Here is an 18726-nt window from a genome sequence, read left to right as displayed (position 1 = left end):
GGCAACACTCTGGGCCAAGCAGAAAAAATAATGAAAATGAGAGAGTCTTATTGGTGAAAACCCTCACGGGCACCATAAGGCGACGAAAGCTGAGAGAAATAAAAATGAGAGAGTCTTATTGGTGAAACCCTCACGGGCACCGTAAGGCGAAAGTGAGTTGAAAGATGAACAAATGAGAGAGGCTTGCTGGTGAAAACCCTTCAGGGGGCCGCAGGCCGAACAAGGTCAAGGTTTTGGCGAAGAAATCAGGTTGTGGATTTTCGAGGCAACAAAGTATGGCAATTGAAAGTTGGTTGATTGGACAGACTGGGCCGATTAATCCGAAATGCATGTCATGATCATTGGTGTCAGCTACTCCACTCAGATGAGTCTCTTTTCTTTTCCCCCTTCAGATAGTCTTCCAGTTTTGGACTTTTCTTACCCTTCACTCTCCAAGTCATTGCATTTCATTTTTTTTGAGGTTTATTTCCCTACGATGTTCCAATGTCAATTCCATTTAAGCAAATAAGAAGGAATTTCAAAGCTTACTACCAACTTCCAAAGGTGCACAAGGCATAGGGCGTTCAAGGCATTGCTAAAGATAGCATGATCTGAAGTGGGATAAAAGGTCAGTAGAAGTTCCATCGGTGAAATGATTAAGTAATTTCGTGGGAAATGCAGAGGTCCAAATAGATGGGTCAGAAATGTAACAACGATTTGGGTATATAACATCGGGTCATCCAAGGTCATGGAGGTTTGAAAGTCAGACGGGGAGTCAAGCGGTTCTTGGCCAGTTCAGGGGAAGTCAGTCAAAACAAAGCACGATAGCGGGGAGGCCACTTTCAGCAAGAATGCCACGAACTAACCACCATATTTTAAACTGACAAGACTTTTCTTTGATTGAAACAGGGGCAGAAAAGTTTTCGATTGTTCGGGGTAACCTTCCGTAGTGGAAAAGCAAGCACCAGACATGTTTGACTTTGATTTTCATGACCCTCCTAAAAAATGGGACCTAGTTTAAAATTCAAAACATTCATGAGTAGCAAGATCTAGCATAAGTGCACCCCAAAGGAATATAAGTAGGCTTCAAAGTTTGCATGTTTAAGATAGGATTCAATTAGGAGTTTTCAGCCCCCCTGAATAATGAGACTTAGCTTTAAGGTTTCTATTAGATAACAAGATATATCGTAAGTTCTGTTGCAGGGTAGTATAAATCAGCCGTAAAAGTTGTCACTCTTAAGATAAGACTTGATTTTTGATTTTCAGGACCCTCCTGGATAATGGGATGTAGTTTCAAGACCTTCTTAGATAACAAGATTTAGCGGAAGTCATACCTTTAACATATATAATTTAGATTAAAACTGTCGTTTAACTAGGAGTTGTCAGGACCCTCCTGGATAATGGGATCTAGCTTTCAACTTCTTAGAATATTTGGTAACATTATTCGGTCTAACACTCACATATGTGCCCGGATACCAAACTAGGGCAAAATATTTTCTTTGTTTTGTCTATTTTTGTTGAAATCAGGTACCCACTTGGAGAACAGGGAGAATACAATTTAAGTTCATCAGTCAGGCACCCGCCTGGAGAGCAGGGAATACATTTCAAGTTAGAAGTCAGGAGCCCGCCTGGAGAGCAGGGAATACATTTCAAGTTAGCAGTCAGGAGCCCGCCTGGAGAGCATGGGAATACATTTCAAGTTTAGCAGTCCGAAGCCCGCCTGAAAAGCATGGGAATACATTTCAAGTTCAGCAATCAGAAGCCCGCTTGTAGAGCATGGGAATACATTTCAAGTTAGCAGTCAGGAGCCCGCCTGGAGAGCATAGGAATACATTTCAAGTTCAGCAATCAGGAGCTCGCCTGGAGAGTAGGGAATACATTCAAGTTCAGCAATCAGGCATCCACCTGGAGAAAGGAAAAATATCTCAAAGTGTAGTTGGTAGTCAGGCATCCACCTGGAGAAAGGGAAAACATCTCAGATTACAATTCAAGGCAGCAACAAAGGGATTTTACCGGGAGAATACAAGTCAACAAGGCAACAAGAACCACAAGAAGCCTGACTATAGAGCATAGTCTAGTCTAGCCTATGCTAGACTAGTCTAGTTCGAAGATATAGATAGGATCTCTTGTAAAACTCATAGAGCATAGTCTAGTCTAGCTTCTTTTATTTTAGACATGGTGTAATAAGGGGTTCAGTAAGCAGTAGCAGCAACAACAACAACAGTGAAACCACAGCTTCATTGTAGTCCCAGCTATCAAACATTCCTGAACTACACTGACCTGATTCCTTTTTAGCCAAGGATATGTAGGCAACCTCAGAAGCAGGGTGCGGTCAACTCTTTCAAAAATGCTTCCCACGGATTATTCAAACGGGCAAAAATCGCTCGTATTCGCTCACTTTATCTTTGCACGAAAACTCTTCGTGTTTCTGGGCAAAGAGGGGCAGTTGTGAGCACGTGATTTTTGCCCTATATGAATTACCCATAATTTCTTTTCATTATTTGCACTTTTGTGGATTTTGTGGCATTTTCTGATAATTGTTTGCATTTGTTTGTGCATTTTTTATTTTTGTTTAATTAATGAAAAATACAAAAATATGTTGCATTTGCATGAATGATTTAATTTTACATTAGGTGGTAAATTAGTTATTTTATAAAAATGAAAAAAAATCAATCACAAAAATAGTTTATTTTGCACATTTTTAACTTTAGCTTTTGATTTTGGTATTATTCCTTTAAGCTTAGTTTTTAATTAATTGTGATAATTATTATCTAGGTTTAATTAGTAATTTGATAGGTTAATTTGGTTTTAGGATTTAACTTTAAATTTTAGTTTAATTTCAAAAAAAAGAGAAAAGGAATTAAAATAGAAATAAGAATGGAAAAGAAAGAATTCAGTTCTGGGCCAAGTGTTATAAGTTTCCCCCCAGCCCAAGAGATTTCCCACCAGAACCCGTGTAAACCCAGCCCAAACACAATTCTTACCCGGTCCAGCCCATCCCAACCCAAACGACCCCGTTTAGGTTAGTTTTGATCTCAGCCGTCGAGGTTATGAGATCAAATGGCTGAGAAGTGGGGATTCGTAAGTATATTATTGTCCAAACGCCTTCCTCCCCCCCCTTTCATCTCATCTTTCTCACCCTATCTTCAGAGAGCCGAACTCAAACCCTAGAGCCGCCCCTTTTCCCACCGCGTCTGCCTGGCGGCGCCACCCCGAGCCACCACCAAACTAACACCCTGAAACCCCCATGACCCCTTTTTTCTAAATCCCTAACCGATATCCCTCGAATCCCTCCCAAATCCGTCGAATCTTGAATCTAAGGATAGAGCTCGAAGCCCCAAGAAGTCAAAATGGTTCAATCTTTGATTCTGTGGCTTGCATGGCTACTTGCCCTTGTTTTTCTGAAGGTCGAAGGTTGATTAAACACAAAAGTGATGTTGTTCACTTGTTTTTTTACGAAGAACAACTGGGTAACATCACTTTTTGTTTAAATCAGTATCAATTAGGTTTCGAGCTTTGATTCGGTAAGTGCCTCCTCCTTGTATTTTATCTTCTTTCACTATTTCATCTTCCTCCTCATCCCTTCTCTTTTGGCTTGGTCGAAGTTTGTTTGAGGTATTTTCCGAGTTCAAATTCTGTTTTCCTCTTTGTCGTTGTGAAGCTTGATTATCTTATTTCTTTAGTCCGCCTTGTCTTGTTTGTCTAAGTCTTTGTAATAATAGTATAATTATGGTTTCATCATCAGTTTAATCACTTAGTCAATGAAATTAGGCCTACGATTTAATTAATTAGTTGTTATGAAATTGTACTAGTTAGTTCATTCAGTTTGCTTTTGGTTTCGGCTATTTTTAAACAAATAGTTCCAGGCTTCTTTGTTTAGGGAAAGTTTGGGTCAGTTTCTCAAAATTGGAGTCATCGTTTGATTTTAATTGGACTCTGAGGAATCAGAAGCCCAAGAAAGAACTGAACCTGGGTTATTAACCCGTATCAAATCAGGCATTTGGGTCAGCTTGACCTATGAGTTGCTGAGTGTAAATAACAGGGGTATGGGGGGTAGTTTTGGGTATTTTCTTAGGGGAATCTTTGTATAACTGATTAGGAAGTTTCTTAGAAGCTGACTTGGGGATTTTTTTGAATCTTTGAAAACTAAATAGGGATATCTAGGCAAAAATAAAAACATAAAAAGGGTCTAATTGCAAATTTGACTTCTTTAAGCTGCCCTAATGTCTTGCCTATAAAGGCACCTTTGCTTGGAATTCAAGAGAGAGATTTTTAGAGGCAAAAGACCCCTGAAAAACAAAAACAGCTGTACCCTGAATTCCTGGCATTGTTCTATGGAAAGATATTAAATTGTTGTTGGTTTTGGTTTATGATCTTGATTGCTTAGTTAAAATTGCTGATAAGTTCCATAGTTGTGCATCTGAGTGGCAAAATGGATTGAGTCTAAGTTTAGAAGTCTGATTCGAATTGTTTGGAGTTGGCTTGAAGTCTGGGTTAGTTTCAGCTGGTCAAGCACTGTTACATTGTTGTTGGTACTGCTGTGTTGTTGCTGACTTTTCATTGTCCTTACTTTCTTGCTTTCCAGGTATTTCTTAGATCTCTTTAGCTCATTAAGTGCATGATGTGAAGCTTTGTAACTGAGATACAATTCGACCATTAGTGTTCGATTAACGATACTTCATATTTGTAGTTTTATGTTATCTTAGTTTCTTAGAATATGTTCATTTATCCAGCCGTGATTGGTTTGAAATCTGATTTGTAAATCTGGACAGACATTCTAGTTAGTTTGTTGGCATATTAAATAATTTTGGAATTTTGTTCTTATGGAGATTAATTGAGTCCTTGCAATAGGGGCTAATTCAGATGAATAGCATGTCTTCTATTAGGTTGAGTTTGGACTATTTTGGGAGCTAGCAATGAATGTTCCTATGAGCCTCTGTCATGTTACTGATGCTTAGGGTAAGATTTGATAGACAGACAAGAATGACCTAATGTGAATCCTAGTTCAAATATTTAAGGGGTTATATCACCAGATGTTTTGACTGTAGAGGCTCAATTCGAGTAAACAAGGGCTTTGGTTTGTAGCCATATATGTCTTGTACATTTCTTTGAGCTTGTTAGTAGGCTTGGCCAATCTTGAACCTGTCAATGTTCTGAATCAATTTGTTTTGTGAAAGTTGTGCAAACGGTTAGATGTGCAGTCACTGGGGTTGTTTCTTTTCACCTGCGAATTTGTTCTTTTTAAAAACTAGTTTGAAATTGATTGTGGAATCTGCATACTTTCGTTAGGCATTCTCATAGTATTCCGTTCGCAGGAATTCTTGGTACCTTTGATAAACGGTTTTAAACTCAGTTTGTGTTTTGTTCAATTGCAGCCTTAGATTAAAATTATAATTGGCCTTGAATGTCTATAGCTGAAGCCGATATGCTATTGTTTGCTTCAATTTTGGTTAACTGGGCTCCCAGCAACAACATGTCAAACTGGGCCTGTGGGCCTGTTCTTCTGCCGTCCTCCTGGGCGTGTTCTTGAGCCCTTTTCACACAATTGTTTGACCAACTAGGCTTGGCCTGTTTAGGGTCCCCAAATAACCAATTTTTTAGTTTCAAGCTAACATCAGCCCTTTAGTATTAAGCTCGGCGAACACTATCTTTAAAGCAAAAGACGCGAGTTCTCTTAATCTTTTACCTAATTAATTAGCCCTTTTCATTATCGGATTCGAGGTGTGCCATAAACAAAAATAGATAATCCGTGGCCCTAGGATAGTTAAGTCGAATCCTTAGAAATCGAGGCATGCCATTTATCGAATTTTTCGTGGCCCTCGCAAAGTTGCAAATGTGTAGTTGCTTTAGGCGCATTACTTTAGTAATTTACCTTCCTAAACTCGGGTGCGCATTTATGTGACCCAAATCCAAATCTCAACAATGTTATATAAAATGTGTTGCGGACTACGGGTGCATTTATGTGACGTGGTTCAAGGCATATTTTAAATGACGTTGCAATCTTCCTAAAAATGAATAAAAGCGACTATAAAGTTTAAAATTGAACCATAGATTAAAACATGTATTAAAATCAGATAATAGGCCAATTATAACAGTTTAGCGACCGCGCTAGAACCACGGAACTCGGGAATGCCTAACACCTTCTCCCGGGTTAATAGAATTATTTACCCGAATTTCTGTGTTCGCGGACTGTAAAACAGAGTCGATCTTTTTTCCTCGATTTGGGATTTGAACCGGTGACTTGGGACACCATAAAATTATCCCAAGTGGCGACTCTGAATTTGATAAATAAATAATCCCGTTTCGATTGTCACTTAAATTGGAAAAAAACTCCCTTATATACTTCCTTACGGGGTGTAGATAAAAAGAAGGTGTGACATCATCTATATTTATAATCTGTATTAAATATTGTATTTTTTTTGTAGCTACTGGCTTGTATGCGTTGGTGAAAACTGTAAATGGCACTTCAAGGCAATGTCAATTAATGATTCCGCAATGTTCAAGATAAAGAGTTTCAACCGACAACACACATGCTCCTTAATGGACGAAACATTCATACAACAAAAACGTACTGCAGCTGTAGTTAGTAGCATGGTCATTTCAAAGTATTGTGATCCTAAGACTGTTTACACACCAAAAGACATACAAACTGACATGTTATCCGAACACGAAGTGAACCTAAGCTACATGCAAGCATGGAGAGAAAAGGAAAGGCTTTACAGTTTTTGAGAGGGAATCCGACTGACTCCTACAGCAAATTACCCAAATATTTTTATATTCTTGAGGAGACTTATCCTGTTTCGGTTGTTAAATTGAAGAAGACAACAGATGAATGCTTCTTATACGCATTTGTTGCTCTTTATACATCAATAAGTGGTTGGCAACATTGTAGGCCAGTAGTAGTGGTTGATGGGACATTCTTAAAGTCAACCTACAGGGGATTATGCTGACAGCAAGCACCATGGATGCAGCAGGTAAAAAGTGTAAAACTTTTGTAGTTATTTTGTAGGCATTCTATAAAATGTAGATAAATTGTAGTAATTTTGTAGTTATTTTGTAGCTATTACATAAAATGTAGATAAATTGTCTATATTATGAAGATATATTGTAGTTGTTATGTATTTATATTTTTATATACATTTTCAAAGCTGCCAATTAATATTTTATGAATTAATAATGTAGGTACAATATTGCCCTTGGCATATGCTGTGGTTGATTCTGAAAACGACGCATCTTGGAAATGGTTATTTGAGCAATTCAAGCAGGCATATGGTGAAAGACCTTCAATGTTTGTTGTTTCAGATAGGAATGAGAGTATGCTGAAGGCAACATCAATTGTCTATCCGGGCATGCCACATTACTCTTGCATGTGGCATATTTGGACAAATATAAGGTCAAAATTCAAGAAGGGTCATCTACAATTACATGAATTGTACTTTGCTACAGCACGGTCATACACTCTGGATAAATTTAATGAAAGGATGTCGAAGATTGAAGAGGTAGACCCGCGTGTGAAATCTTACCTATATGATATTGGCTATCATAGATGGTCAAGAGTACATGCAACAGTGAATAGAACGTGGACAATGGCATCAAATATTGCAGAGTCGTTGAACGCTATAACAAAAAATGCAAGAGAGCTGCCGATATTTGACCTTTTAGAGTATATGCGGACACTGCTAGAACGTTGGACCAACGAGAAGTTATTGAAGGCGAAGGGTGCTTTCACATTTCTTGGGTCCAAATTCAACAAAGAATTAGAGAACAATAGAACATTATCTTAAGAGCTTATGGTAATATCTGTTTATTTGGTGCAGAAAAAATAAATTACTTAATATGCAGTGTTTCTAGATTCTAGATAAATTGTAGTCAAATTGTAGATAATTGTAGGTTGTAGATAAGGTGTAGAATATTTGTAGATAAGTTGTAGATAAGTTGTAGATAATCTATTTTTATGATTGAGATAATATTTTTTCTGTTTGTTCTGCAATTGTAGGTGAGGGCTTCAACAAATCATATACATAATGTGTTAGATGGTGTGAAGCGGTACATTGTGTGTTTAGAAAACAAGAAATGTTGTTGTGGCCACTTCCAACTTGAAGAACTTCCATGTGTGCATGCTTTGGCAGCATTAAGGCACAGGAATGAAACACATGAAAACTATTGCTCTCCGTATTACACAAGGGAAAGCCTTTTGCATACGTATGAAATACCAGTAAATCCTCTTCCTGATGAAAGCAAATGGAATGTGCCACAACATATTTTGGATGAGGTAGTAAATCCACCGACGGGAGATAAAAGGCAGCCAGGGAGACCTCAAAAGGAAAGATATAAAACATATGATGAAATAAAGTCAAAGAAGTACAAGGTATCATGTGGAAATTATGGAGGTGAAGAGCATAACAAAAGATCTTACAAGAATGCGCCCAAGAAGAAATGAATATCATGTAGTTAGAATAGTTATTCAAACTAACTGTTAGTGAGTTAAAGTTAGCAGATTTTTTGGGTAATCGTTTAAGTTTTTAAAGATCATTATGAAGTAGACTACAATTTGTTTATGTGTGTTTAATATTCTTTTATGTATTGTGTCAGGAATCTAAATTTGTCTTTGATATAGTGTAATTAAATTTTAATATTTATTGTCTACAATACAACTGATATTAAAAAAGTAACTTTAATGTAAAGTGTTTCCAGATTGTAGGTAAAATATAGGTTAAATGTAGTTAAATTATAGTCTTGGTAATAATTTAAAGATGATTTGTAGATAAATTGTGGATAATATATTTCTATGATTGGAGTATTTATTTCTTCTATTTGTTGTGTAATTTAACTTCAACTGACAGTTATATACAGATATTACCTAGAACTTGAAGGTATTTCATAAAAATTATGAACATATACAACTACAAAATTATATACAATAACTACATTGAGTGTTTCCAAAATGTAGATATTGAGAAGATTATTTGTAGGCAAATTGTATTCTAACATCAAAATACTCATGTTTAATATAATGAAGATACAGTGCTGTAAACAACCAATTTATATTCAAGTGAACAACTAATAATGAAAGATAAAATAACAAAATAAAAAGGTATGTTGCAATAAAAAAATAAAAATGTTGTTCGTAAAGTAGTGTATTCTCCTTCAACTACAAATTGGCATCAACTAAACTAGGAAAACATGACACTATTTCTTCTTTCTCCGGACTTTAGTCTTCTCATTCAAATCAGGAGCACCCTTCCTCCTTGCTAGCCTGCCTGTAACCTCACTTTCACTGATTGACCCATCTTCTTGCTTCTTTGTAGCATAGTCATAGTAGAGCTCCATAGCGTCTACGGTGTTGGTCGATATCCGAAAGGTCTTCTGAAGGGATTGACAAATCTCCAAGGCTAACATACTCCGCAAAAGCAGCCACAAATACACCACAATCCCTGCATAAGACAAAAAAATTAATTATTTAACAAATGATTATAAAAAAAAATAATTAAACATCTAGAAAGAGAGAATAGTTTTTTTTACAGTGATTCTTCCTTTTGCTGTGGAATCTCCGCAACCATCCACTGTATGTTGAGAGGGTCTGTAACTGGTTTCTCAATGTATGCCTTTGTGGTCTTGAAGTCAATGTCTTTACGCTTCCCGTAGAAACTAGTGCAAGACAAATACAGAGGGATAATGATTGAAAACATATCAATACATGATTCAACAACATTATGATGGTGTGAAGACACCATGGAATCATACACATAAAGTTGCCTATCCGCTATGTCGAAAACGACCAACAATCAATGGAAATTCTCTACAATGTTCAGGGGCACGATGACATAGTCAATTTCATCCCAGGCAACATTAGCAAGAAGTCTATACCCAAGAATATATTATGCAACATCATCATAGGGTTTAACAACCGAATACTTTTTTTCTGGCGGAGAACTTATGAACTTCTCATAGATTTGTTCAATCTTTGACTTGAACAAGCAATCGGTTGTTGTAAACCTAGTGTTGTTGTTGTTGGGGCCATATTTGCCTCTTTTTCTCAGATAATACATAATAACATCAATGTGCTCTAAAATAAAATAAAATCTACTATAAGCTACAGTGTAACTACAATTATCAACAAAGCAGCTACACTTTAAACTACAAAGCCAGAATTCAAATAATCTAACAAATAGCTACACTTTAGCAGCTATACACAACAACACATGGAACACAGCAACTACCATAAGGTCTCAATAATATCTACATTAAAACTACAGTTAATATTATAAGTCTTCAACTTGCTCTACAAATTAACAACAATCATGAAATACAGATATACCAATTCTGTCCAAATTACCAAATATACAATTTTTACATAAAATTCATCATCAAATATGATACATAAGGTCCAACTTAAATACAATTACACTATAAATAATAAGAGCAGCATTTATAAGAAATGTCTACATTATATCTACAATTTATAATAAAAGCCATGGTCACATATATTTCATATCTACAATATAACTACAATTATACTACAAAACAGAAGACAAAATATATCTTGTGAATTTATTCTTTGATACTTACCGAGTCATTGAGGACTTGTCCGGGGTGAGCAAGGGAATAAAACCAGTCCTTCTTATCCACCTTTTCAACTCCAAGGTCTAACCAAGGCTTGATTTGGTTATCCTTTATGGAAAAGGGGGCCTTCCTCCTGTAACAACAAATAAATGTCCAATCAAAAAAATCACAGAATGAATTACATATTTAAACTTTAAAATACTGAAATGAAAGCGTCAAATTAAGCATTCATACCTTCCTAGATACTTTGTCACTACGGTGGTATAACCACTTGTTGAACTTATCTAACACATCAAAACCTACATTTTCACCTATAAGAGTAGTGAAGGGGTGCTTGAGGTAGAAAAATTTAGGTCCAATAGAGCTGCTGCCTCCAGAACTATATAGAGGTATGAAAGGTGATCGTGCATATTTCCCGATTGCCTGGTTCTCCCCGAATGAATAAGGGTTGCTTCATCTGGTATGGGCTCGCCATACTTAACCAATTGTGTTAAGTTGTCTGGCAACTCAAAGTCATCCAATGTCACACCCTTCTTATCAATGCATGATCCTTCAGAAATAACTTCATCCACATGTTGTGCATCTTCACCTTCATTTAGATGTTTCTCAATGACTTGTTCTATCTGAGCTACTACAGTCACTCCGTGAATTGGGGACTGTGCATTGATATCTTCAATATCTGTTACATAAAACATAACTTACTTAATAGGAATGTAAAAGTGTATAAACAACAATTATTTATTCTGAATGACAGTATGATATTATACATGCTTGTTCTACCTCAGCTGCTTCTTGAAATTCTGAATGTAAGTCAAAATGTGCTGGAACATGTTCTGGACAAACTGCAGCTTAAATTTATAATTAAAAAAAGGTAAATAATACTAGATAATGTTGCCTTGAAAGTTGTAGATATATGTAGAAAGTTGTAGATAAAATGTGAATAATAAAACTATGCTCTTGTGACGACCCAAAAGGGTCATCACCTGTTTCTAATTGAAATCTATGTCTCTGAGGCCCTGAAAACCTCATTTAGAGTTGCCTCGATTTGTGTGCGCAGTCCTGACACGTAGCCGGAAAGCTTAAATGTGAAATCTTGTGAAAATTGCTAAGTTTTGACCTCGAAATGAATAAATTTGACTTCGGTCAACATTTTAGGTAAACGGACCCGGACCCGTGATTTGACGATCCCGAAGGGTCCGTAGGAAAATATGGGACTCGGGCGTATGCCCGGAATCGAATTCTGAGGTCCCCAGCCCGAGTTATGAATTTTTAAGTGAAATTGCTCTCTGAAAATGTTTAAAGAAAATGGAAATGAAATCTGATTAGAAAGCAATGGTATCGGGCCCGTATTTTGGTTCCAGCACCCGATACGAGTCTTATATATGTTTTTAATCACTCCTGTAAAGTTTGGTCAAAAACGGACATCGTTTGATGTGATCCGGACCCAAATTGGGAAAATTGATGTTTAAAAGGAAATCTGAGAAATTTCATTGATCTTGAGGCTCAATTAGATGTTCATGATGTTATATTGGTGATGTGATCACACGAATATGTTCGTAGGGTGTTTTTGAGGTAGTGTGCATGCTTGGTTTAGAGTTTCGAGGGCTCGGGTGAGTTTCTAGTTGGTTCCGGGATGCCTTAGGCTTTAGAAGATCAGATGTTGCAGGTTCAGGAATTTTGACAGGTCTCTGAACCCTCTTGCGTGGTCCGCGAGCAATCACGTGCGGCCACGGAGGGGCCAGCGCGGCCGCAGTCGCCTTGAGCGGTCCACGGTGGGTGCTGTGCGGCCGCGATCGGCTTGGTGCGGTCCGCACGGGGCAATGATCTGTAGGTCTTCAGGGAGCCTGCGCGGTCGTGGTCCTTCTTGCGCGGTCCGCGGTGGGAACTTCAGAGGGGTATAAATACACGTGAATTTCAGTTATTTTACACTTTTCAAAACCCCAAAACATAAGAGGCGATTTTCCAAACAACTTTTCTTCTCCAAAACGATTGGTAAGTGATTTTTAACTTATTTTCTTCACTTCTTAACATCTTTTAACATGATTTCAACTTCAAATCAAAATATTTCATGGGAAAATTGGGTGATGTGGGTAGAACCTAGGTTTTTCTAAAATTAGGGATTTGGACCTCAATTTGAGGTCCGATTTCAAAACAAACCATATATTTGAATTTGTGGGGGAATGGGTAATCGGGTTTTGGTTCGAACCTCGGGTTGCGACCACGTGGGCCCGGGGGTGAATTTTAACTTTTGGGTAAAACTTTGGAAAACTCATTTTCATGCATTGGGGTTGATTCATTTAGCATTTATTAATGTTATTAAGTAACTTATGACTAGATTCGAGCGGATTGGTGGTGGAATCAAGAGGTAAAGCTATAATTGAGACTTGAGTGGTGTTCACGAGGTAAGTGTTTGGTTTAACCCTAGCTTGAGGGATTAGTATTTGAGTCATATTTGCTACTTGCTTCTTGTTGAGTATGACGTATAGGCATGGTGACGAGTATCTATACGTTGGTGTCAAGTATGACCGTGGGTCTTAACTTGAAAGTTGTTGTGTTTTCTGATGACACCTTGTATACTTTAATTAATGAACCTCTATGATTAAGTATTTCCATTAATTGAACTGAGTACTAGCAAAGTGAGATTGGTTATAGCTGATTCTCCCTTGCCGGGATAACTATTTCGATATCCTTGTTCCCTTGCCGGGAAGTCATTATATTACTTATGTTCTCTTGCCGGGATTTCTTGTGATTGTGTGATGAACTGAAATGGGTGCGGGTGGTATGCCTACTACAAGATATTATGAAATAGGAGTGGTTGGTACACCTACCACAAGATTGATGAAATGGGAGAGGGTAGTACGCCTACCACAAGATATTATGAAATGGGAGCGGGTGGTATGCCTACCACAAGATTGATGAAATGGGAGCGGGTGGTACACCTACCACAAGATATTATGAAATGGGAGCGGGTGGTATGCCTACCACAAGATTGATGAAATGGGAGCTGGTGGTACGCCTACCACAAGATATTATGAAATGGGAGCGGGTGGTACGCCTACCACAAAATTGATAAAATGGGAGCGGGTGGTACGCCTACCACAAGATTGATGAAATGGGAGTGGGTGGTACGCCTACCACAAGATATTGTGAAATGGGAGCGGGTGGTATGCCTACCACAAGATTGATGAAATGGGAGCGGGTGGTACGCCTACCACAAGATTGATGAAATGGGAGCGGGTGGTACGCCTACCACAAGATATTATGAAATGGGAGCGGGTGGTACGCCTACCACAAGATTGATGAAATGGGAGCGGGTGGTATGCCTACCACAAGATTGATGAAATGGGAGTGGGTGGTACGCCTACCACAAGATATTATGAAATGGGAGCGAGTGGTATGCCTACCACAAGATATTATGAAATGGGAGCAGGTGGTACGCCTACCATGAGATAGAATGAAATGGGAGCGGGTGGTACGCCTACCACGAGATATGAGAAATGAGATCAGGTTGCACGCCTGCAACAAGAGGAAACTGAAAGTGAAAGTTGCATTTATTTTCTTCATTTGTGATAGAAGTTATAGTGCTAGCTTCCTTATTATTCCATGTTATTTCTTTTAACTGCTATCCCCGAAGCATGTTCCCCTTCCCCAGCTTTAACTACTTATTACTTGTTTACTTTTCCGCCATATTTTATATAACTGTACAGGTTTACCTGGAGTCTGGTCCTAGCCTTGTCACTACCTCGCCGGGGTTAGGCTAGACACTTACCAGCACATGGGGCCGGTTGTGCTGATACTACGCTCTGTGCTCTTTTGCACAGATCCAGGTTTTGGACAGCAGCAGTAGCGCGGGAGCCAGCCTTCAATCCAGTGAGACACTGAGGTAGCCTTGCAGGAGTTCACAGGGCTGGCGTCTCCTCTATCTTTTATTTCCGTCTGTTATCTCATATATTCGAGACAAACAGTTTATATTTTCTTTCAAACGATTGTATTTAGCACTCTTAGAAATTCGTGAGTAATTTGACACCAGTTCTTGGGTAGAGGCATATGTTGATTCTCGCATTATTGTTCAATTTTCTTTAAATTTAAGTCTTCCGCATATTTATTTAATTCTGTTGCTTTCATGCTATCGCCGATCATTGTTAAAAGAAGTAATTGTTAACGAAGTAAGCAGTTAAGGATTGGCTTGCCTAGCTCTCATTAGTAGGCGCCATCACGACTCCCGAGGGTGGGAAATCCGGGTCGTGACAAGTTGGTATCAGAGCTCTAGGTTACATAGGTCTTACCTCTCACGGACAAGCTCAGTAGAGTCTGAGGGATCGGTATAGAGACGTCTGTATTTATCCCACAGAGCTACCGAGTTAGGAAAACTTCACTTTTGTTCTTTCTTGTCGTGCGGATTTTTTCCTCAAATGCTAATTGAACTTCTACTTTATTCTTCGCAGATGGCGAGAACACGCACTTCCTCATCTACTACTTAGCAGCTCGAGCCCCCTACAACAGCTCCCACTAGGGGCAAAGGGCGAAGCTTAGGCCGTGCTAGAGGCCGAGGTAGGGGCAGAGCTCAGCCCCGAGCAGCGGCACCAGTGGCGGAGCCTCAGGTTGATTTTGAGGAGGAGGTTCTTGCCCCAACAATTCCGATGGGCCCAGCTCAGGTCCCATAGGGGTTTATCGTTACCCCAGTTCTTCAGGACACTCTGGTTCGATTGGTGGGCCTTATGGAGAGTGTCACCCAAGCAAGTTTGCTTCCTGTAGCACCAGCCACTTCTCAGGCTGGAGGAGGGGCTCAGACTCCTGCTACACGCACTCCGGAGCAGGTAGCTCCCCAGATTCAGGTTCCAGCGGTTCAGCCAGCGGTGGCAGTTCAGCCGGGTATAGTGGCTCAAACCGGCGATGGAGCGGCTATGTACGCCGATACTTTGTGGAGACTGGACAGATTCACCAAGCTCTTCACTACTACTTTCAGCAGAGCTCCTTCTGAGGATCCCCAAGATTTCCTATACAGCTGCCACGAGGTTCTCAGGAACATGGGCATTGTTGAGACCAATGGGGTCAATTTTGCTGCATTTCTCTTATCTGGATCCGCCAAGACTTGGTGGAGGGATTATTGCTTAGCGAGACCAGCCGGATCACCGTCTTTGACATGGGAGCAGTTTTCAGTGTTGTTTCTAGAGAAGTTTCTCCCCATGATGTAGAGAGAAGTATATCGGAGGTAGTTCGAGCGCCTTCAGCAGGGTTCCATAACAGTCACTCAGTATGAGACCAGGTTCATCGATCTAGCTCGCCATGCTCTTATCATACTTCCCACCGAGAGAGAGAGAGAGAGAGAGAGAGAGAGAGAGAGGGTGAAGATGTTTATTGATGGTCTTATTCAGCCGATTCGTCTTCAGATGGCCTATGAGGCCAGGAGTGAGATTACATTTCAGGAGGCGGCCAATGTGGCCCGCAGAGTTGAGATGGTTCTATCACAGGGAGGTGGTCATGGGTCGGATAAGCGGCCCCATCATTCAGGTAGATTCAGTGGTACCTCGTCTAGAGGTAGAGATTCATATGGTAGAGGATATCCTTCTAGGCCCTTTCAGTCAGCTCTTCAGGTCTCCCATGGTACTTCAGGTGGTCGTGGTTCTCAGACGCACTATTCTGATCAGCAGCCTTACAGTACACCATCAGCACCTATCAGTGCACCGCCGCTTCAGAGTTTCCAGAGTCGTCAGCCCCAGCAATCGAGAGCTTGTTTTACTTGTGGCGACACGAGGCACATTGCTAGGTATTGCCCTCGAGCTTCGAGCAGTTCTCCGCATTAGGGTTCTCGTGCTATGGTACAGGCACCAGATGTCCCACAGCCTACCTAGCTAGCTAGAGGCGGGGGCATAGGTGTTAGAGGTGGAGGTAGAGGTCCTAGAGGTGGAGCTCAAGCCGCCAGGGGTGGAGGCCAACCAGCAGCAGGTCGTCCCAGAGAGGCAGTTCAGGATGGTGGGGCCCAGCCCCAATGTTATGCACTTCCAGTCAGGCCCGAGGCTGAGTCTTCAGATGCAGTCATTACAGGTACTATACTGGTTTGTGATAGAGATGCTTCAGTGCTATTTGATCCAGGGTCTACGTATTTGTACGTGTCATCTTATTTTGCCCCGTACCTGGTCATGCCTAGTGATTCATTGAGTATTCCTATTTATGTGTCTCCACCGGTGGGTGATTCTATTATGGTCGACCGAGTTCATCGTTCTTGTATTGTAGTGTTTGGGGGTCTTGAGACCCGTGTTGATTTGTTGCTTTTAGACATGGTCGACTTCGATGTTATATTGGGAATGGATTGGTTATCCCCGTACCATGCTATCTTGGATTGCCATGCCAAGACCGTGACCTTAGCCTTACCGAGTTTTCCTCGTTTAGAGTAGAGAGGGACTCCTGGTCATTCTACCCGAAGTGCTATTTCGTATGTGAAGGCTCGGCGTATGGTCGAGAAGGGGTGTTTGGCATATTTGGCTTATGTTCGTGACTCTAGTGCTGAGGTTCCCTATATTGATTCTGTGCCCGTGGTTCGTGAGTTTCCTGAGGTTTTCCCTTCAGACCTGCCGGGGATGCCACTCGACCGGGACATTGATTTCTGCATTGATCTAGCTCCGGGCACTCAGCCCATTTCTATTCTGCCATATCCTATGGCCCCGACGGAGTTGAAAGAGTTAAAGGAATAGTTGCAGAATTTGCTTGAGAAGGGTTTCATTAGACCCAGCATTTTGCCTTGGGGTGTGCCGGTTTTGTTTGTAAAGAAAAAGGATGGTTCGATGAGAATGTGCATTGATTATCGGCAATTGAACAAGGTTACAATTAAGAATAAGTATCCACTGCCGAGGATTGATGATTTGTTCGATCAGCTTCAGGGTTCCAAGGTATTTTCAAAGATTTACTTGAGATCTGGCTACCACCAGTTGAGAATTAGGGCATCTGATGTCCCTAAAATAGCTTTCCGCACTCGGTGCGGGCATTATGAGTTCTTGGTTATGTCATTCGGGTTGACCAATGCCCCAGCAGCATTTATGGAGTTGATGAACCGAGTGTTCAGGCCTTATTTGGACTTGTTCGTGATAGTCTTTATTGATGATATCCTGATATATTCCCGCAGCCAGGAGGAGCACGAGCAACACCTCAGACTGGTTCTTCAGACTATGAAGGATAGTCAGTTATATGCTAAGTTCTCGAAATGTGAGTTCTAGTTGAGTTCAGTGGCATTCCTGGGTCACGTTGTATCAGCAGAGGGTATTCAGGTTGATCCAAAGAAGATTGAGGCAGTCAAGAACTGGCCTAGACAAGCATCAGCTACAGAGATTCGGAGTTTCTTGGGATTGGCAGGCTACTATCATTGGTTCGTGGAGGGGTTCTCATCTGTTGCAGCCCCGATGACCAGGTTGACCCAGAAGGGTGCCCAGTTCAGATGGTCGGACAAGTGTGAGGCGAGCTTTCAGTGGCTCAAGACAGCCCTGACTTCGGCGCCGGTGTTAGTTTTGCCCACAGGTTCAGGGCTTTACACCGTTTATTGTGATGCATCTCGCATTGGACTTGGTGCAGTGTTGATGCAGGATGTCAAGGTCATTGCCTATTCTTCAAGGCAGTTGAAGGTTCATGAGAAGAACTATCCAGTGCATGATTTGGAGTTGGCAGCCATTGTTCACGTATTGAAGATTTGGATGCATTACCTATATGGCGTGGCATGTGAGGTGCTCATGGATCATAAGAGTCTTCAGTATTTGTTCAAGCAAAAGGCGTTGAATTTGAGGCAGAGGAGGTGGTTGGAGTTGTTGAAAGATTATGACATCACTATCCTATATCACCCGGGAAAGGCCAATGTGGTGGCCGATGCTTTGAGTAGAAAGTCAGCCAGTATGGGAAGTCTTGCTTATATTCCAGTTGGTGAGAGGCCGCTTGCTTTGGATGTTTAGGCTTTGGCCAATCGATTTGTGAGGTTGGATATTTCTGAGCCTAGTCGAGTATTAGCTTGCACAGTTGCTCGTTCTTCGTTATTGGAGTGTATCCGTGATCGGCAGTTTGATGATCCCCATTTGTGTGTCTTTAGAGACACGGTGCAGTGGGGGGGTGCCAAGCAGGTTACCTTAGGTGATGATGGAGTTCTGAGATTGCAGGGTCGAGTTTGTGTGCCTAATGTGGATGGGCTTCGAGAGTTGATTTTAG

At 40.4% G+C, this 18726-nt stretch overlaps 1 protein-coding gene across 1 annotated transcript; it reads left to right on the top strand.

Annotated features, from left to right (window-relative positions):
* Positions 1–6940: 6940 nt before the first annotated feature.
* LOC104234733 (uncharacterized) lies at positions 6941–8419 on the top strand. Its single transcript, XM_009788349.2, has 3 exons — positions 6941–6953; positions 7162–7691; positions 7976–8419. Exons 1-3 carry the CDS (start codon positions 6941–6943, stop codon positions 8417–8419), a joined length of 987 nt encoding a protein of 328 aa, XP_009786651.2.
* The last annotated feature ends 10307 nt before the right edge of the window (positions 8420–18726 follow it).

Source organism: Nicotiana sylvestris, chromosome 10 (genome assembly GCF_000393655.2).
Source record: "Nicotiana sylvestris chromosome 10, ASM39365v2, whole genome shotgun sequence".
NCBI classification, from domain to species: domain Eukaryota; kingdom Viridiplantae; phylum Streptophyta; class Magnoliopsida; order Solanales; family Solanaceae; genus Nicotiana; species Nicotiana sylvestris.
This window is presented reverse-complemented; position numbering and strand designations above follow the sequence as displayed.